We start from the raw sequence: 4,162 nt of genomic DNA, 5'->3' as shown, positions 1-4,162 counted from the left end.
TGGTATAAGCCTTTAAAAGTGATATCGGTTTATATTATTCAATACTTGAAGATAACTGCCAAACTGAGAGATTTAGTCATGTATGATGGAAGATATTTGCTTGTGTAGAATCACGAAAGTGATTTATTAGGTGAAAGTGTGGACCATAGAGCCAACATATTTTAGTTTATTGGAAACTCGGTGTTTAATTTGTTTTCGCGCAAAGTCGCCCGGAATTAGGTTCACTAATTGTCAGTCGTCAATATGGAATTCTGCTTTTGGATTCATTATATCGTATAAGCTTTGTTCGAACTCCAACATTAGTCAATCTACATCAATTGATATGATAAATTATTGTTGTGAAAGTTTTTGTTGGCTCTTTTCTGTTTTATTTTATTTTTTTTTAATGGGGGTAGGATGAGGGATTCTCTTTTTCTTGTTCATTGAAACCTTTTGATGCATTTTAATAGACACTTTTAAAAAATGAATTCATTAACTTGCCACATCTTTTAGAATGCTATTCCTATGTACGTTTAAAAAGTGTTGGGCCATTGAGACGAAGGCAGGGATGCAAGAATTCTGAGCTTTTGTCTCTGGTTGCAATATACTAGAGTCGACTACTTTTTCTTTCGATTTTTGAACCAAAGAGATGCGGATCTTTTAGATAAGGTTTTATATCAAGGGATGAAGAGTCACTGAAATAATGAATGCGGAGTATTCAAGGTTCTAGAAATAGCGGTCCAATCTAGGCGCACTATGATGCCTGGAAGTTGGAGAAATATTCTGGCAAGCACGCAAATTGTTTAACAGTCGTTAGTTAAAAAGAAGGCTACTGTGTAGGACCAACCGAGTGAAATTAAATTTGAAATAATCGAAAATGACATTTACACATGTATAACCTTGCCCTTATTAACGATTGTTAACAAATAGGTAAACAATAGTTTAAGTGCAAAAAGACGCCAACAAAGGTTTTGGTTTTTTTTAACAGTCTTTGCAGTTTTAATCATTGATATCGAAAATCAATGATTTGTTCTGTTTGATTATTCTTGGCTTCGTTCAAAGGTTATGGTATTTTCTAAAGAAGCATGTTAAACATGCATGCTTTATCTGATGAACATTAATTTCCATAAAACTTTTTTTTGCGTGTACTAGTGAATCTGGACCCGTCTCTTACAATAGAATTTTCTCCATGCATATGATGTCCATTTATCATCTAAACATTTTTATATGATTGACCCTCCTCCAAAAAATTGATCTAGATTTACCGACGTAGCAAACACAACAAAGTGTAAAACTTAAGTTGCAAGAAAAGTGGGAGGAGGGTTATGGTAGGCAACTTGGAAATAACTGCAAAAACGGAGAAGATGGTTGGAACTCGATTACGATTGGTACACCATACAAAGGGCTACGCGATTCAGAGCAGCTCGAAGTCGGTTGCACTTTTGAAGATACTGAATTGATTTATGTCTTGGATTAAACGTTTGCACAGTAAAGAACACTCTATTGTTCGAAAGACCTGGGTACTATGTAAAGGTCTCGATCTGTGACACTTTCAGTAAAGAAAGTGAAACCGTATCTCGTTGCCAGGAACAGATCCAAACTTTTAATTGCTTACAAAAGCACTAATGAGACCTTTTGAAAGGTGTGACATAATGCAATTGCAATTCTCTTTTGTAAACAAATAAGATACCCCCCCCACCCTAAGTGATGCAAAAAAAAATGGTCGAGAATGTAACCAAAATAAAGACTGAAAGATATGTATTCATTGATTTTTATTTATAGAAAATACTATTGGTCTCTTGACGCATTACATGTATCTGTGCTTGCATTGGATTCTCTTTTATCAATAAATTAGCACCGTGGCTATCAATATATCAGATATATTTTTACTTATTTTAGGTCCAAAACTCCAACTTCCTCTTTCAAAACGGATTCCCATGTTGTTTTAATGTTGAATTTACTTAAAGGCATCGCCTTTAGAATAGAACAATAGTTTATAGCTTTATGGAGAATTTGGTCTTAATGGTCATTTCTATTATAGCCTATATTTTCTTTGATCTTATTGGTTGTCATGTCCACCATTTACTTTAACAACGCACAAAAACAGAATGACGTCACCATTCATTGTATCGTAATGATGAAAACCTCTTTTATCGAGAATTAGAAGATCGGCCCCTGCCATACAATATATGAGAGGTCTCCAACACCCCGTATAATTCTTAAAATGGGGGATTTATGATAAATGAATTTCAGATCCATTAGAGGGGGACTCAGCATTGAATGGAAGACAAGGCGCCTTGGAGAACCTTGGTTCTTCCGGCATTGGTCATAAAAGCAGGGTAACCTTAACCAAATCAAATCAAAAGAGGGTCTAGTTGTTGCTCTATGCAGACACCAAAAAACCCGGTAAGTGATCCAACTGTAGCATAAATTTGTTTCAGTGTTGGCTTTTTGTTGTTATTTTTTTTTTTTTTTTTTTTACATCAGATTCGATTCCGTTTATCTGTCGAAGATTTCAAAAAGATCATTCAATGTACATGTATTCCAATCTTTGATGGTTAATATATTTTGCAAAAAAAATTCAGCTTAATATATTATTTTAATGGTACCTTTTCTTTCAATTGTATTCAGAATGATAAATATCAAATAGTCATTAGACTCTGCTACCTTGTTTTATTAAAAAAGAACTGGCATTCAGATAAATATGTTTGATGAAAATGATTTAGCTCATATATAGATCTACAAATGGTTCATCTTAGTGAAATTATTTTGAATTCTAATTTTTTTTCCCCGTCTTGCTAGCTATAATTGAACATGGCGGTTTTCTCAAAATTCAAACTGTTGTTCTCTTCAAAAGGCCAAACAGAGAGATAAACAGGAATGCAGAATCGTTACTTCAGATAGCCGTTCATGTGATTTTATGAACCTATTTGCAGGATATCCGAGTCAACGTCAGTTCTCCCGAGGCGTGGTCTATAGTGGTACCTGTGGTGGGGAGTTTCTTGTTTCTGTCGCTCCTTTTGGCAGCGTGCTGGTGGTGTTATAATCAAAAACAAAAACGTCAAATCAACGCTCTCTCCACAGATCTCGACCAAGAAGCAAACGCCCGTAAACCAGACGTAACTCTTCCAGACAAAAGAATGAAAAGAAATTCCGTTCATCCACTAGTCGACGAAAAAAAGAATGTTGCGAGAAATTCTCTCCATCCTTTGCATGTGATTTCCACTAAGGGTCGGCCGCTACCCCTAGCTCGGGTGTCGCCAATATTCATGTCCCACCCCGAGACTACAGACACATTAAAACCAGTCAAAAGTCACAATGATATTTTCAACATCTACAAATCCTCCGTCAACGATCCACATATTCATCGGACCGGAAGACGTGTCAGCAATGACGTGTAATCTCAGGGAGCGTCCAATCTGACGTCACTAATTACGGGTGTAAAATAGAAAGACTATCAAACGACGAGCAAACTCTGCTTTGAATAAATGAAATGGAGCATAATGCACAATTTATATATATATATATATATATATTTTGAAATTTTATAAAAGAACTCGACTTCTCTGTTTAATATTTAAGTGAAGGTTGCAGACGTGTATGGATTGATATTTTATTTATCAATATCTTTTACACTGAAGACATTTATCATCAAACGCTCTGGAGATTGAATCTTAAACGGGTTTCTCCACTCAGATTTTAATTTTGCTTTGAAAGTTAAACGAGATACATTTTTCTGTGTACATTATTTTCAGTATACTTGTACTTAAGTAATAAACTCACAGGAATAAACTACTTTTTTGTTTTTCTGCACGATCGATTGCTTGCAGTGTACGTAACTTTGTATGTAAACATTGTGGAGGGAATAAGTATTGAAGTCGGATGCAATTTTTGTCGAAGAAAAATTGAAACGGCCCGATAAGGTCCATTTGGTCTTTAAACTCCCAACCAAACCCGTTCTTCGACGCCAGCTTTGGATAATTCCATTGTGTCTCGCCATCATTTTTCAGCCAACAGTAATATGAAAAATTTGATGCCGTAAATTGCATTTTGTTCAAAATTATTAAAACTTTAAAACTGAGTATAATTATGAATATACATAGAGATAATTGTTTATTACTCATGAATTTGAGATGATTTAAATTGTCTGATAAATGAAAAAAGTGAGCAAGCTTATATAATG

The 4,162-nt window shown here is 34.8% G+C and overlaps 1 protein-coding gene across 1 annotated transcript; it reads left to right on the top strand.

The window, feature by feature from the left end:
- Positions 1–2,167: 2,167 nt before the first annotated feature.
- LOC128156539 (uncharacterized) lies at positions 2,168–3,528 on the top strand. The gene is made up of 2 exons (XM_052818712.1): positions 2,168–2,385; positions 2,916–3,528. The coding sequence occupies exons 1-2, from the start codon at positions 2,365–2,367 to the stop codon at positions 3,378–3,380; spliced, it is 486 nt and encodes a 161-aa protein (XP_052674672.1). The 5' UTR covers positions 2,168–2,364; the 3' UTR covers positions 3,381–3,528.
- The last annotated feature ends 634 nt before the right edge of the window (positions 3,529–4,162 follow it).

The sequence above is a fragment of the Crassostrea angulata genome, chromosome 7, assembly GCF_025612915.1.
Source record: "Crassostrea angulata isolate pt1a10 chromosome 7, ASM2561291v2, whole genome shotgun sequence".
In the NCBI taxonomy this organism is placed as follows: Eukaryota; Metazoa; Mollusca; class Bivalvia; order Ostreida; family Ostreidae; genus Magallana; species Magallana angulata.
The sequence above is the reverse complement of the archived record's forward strand: the minus strand, read 5'-3'. Positions and strand labels throughout refer to the sequence as shown.

What these genes read in the sequence shown, in the direction of transcription:
- LOC128156539 (XM_052818712.1), top strand. Translation starts at nt 2,365, where the DNA reads ATGCAGACACCAAAAAACCCG. An exon ending in TGCAGACACCAAAAAACCCG is followed by an intron (nt 2,386 to 2,915) that starts GTAAGTGATCCA and finishes ACCTATTTGCAG; the next exon opens with GATATCCGAGTCAACGTCAG.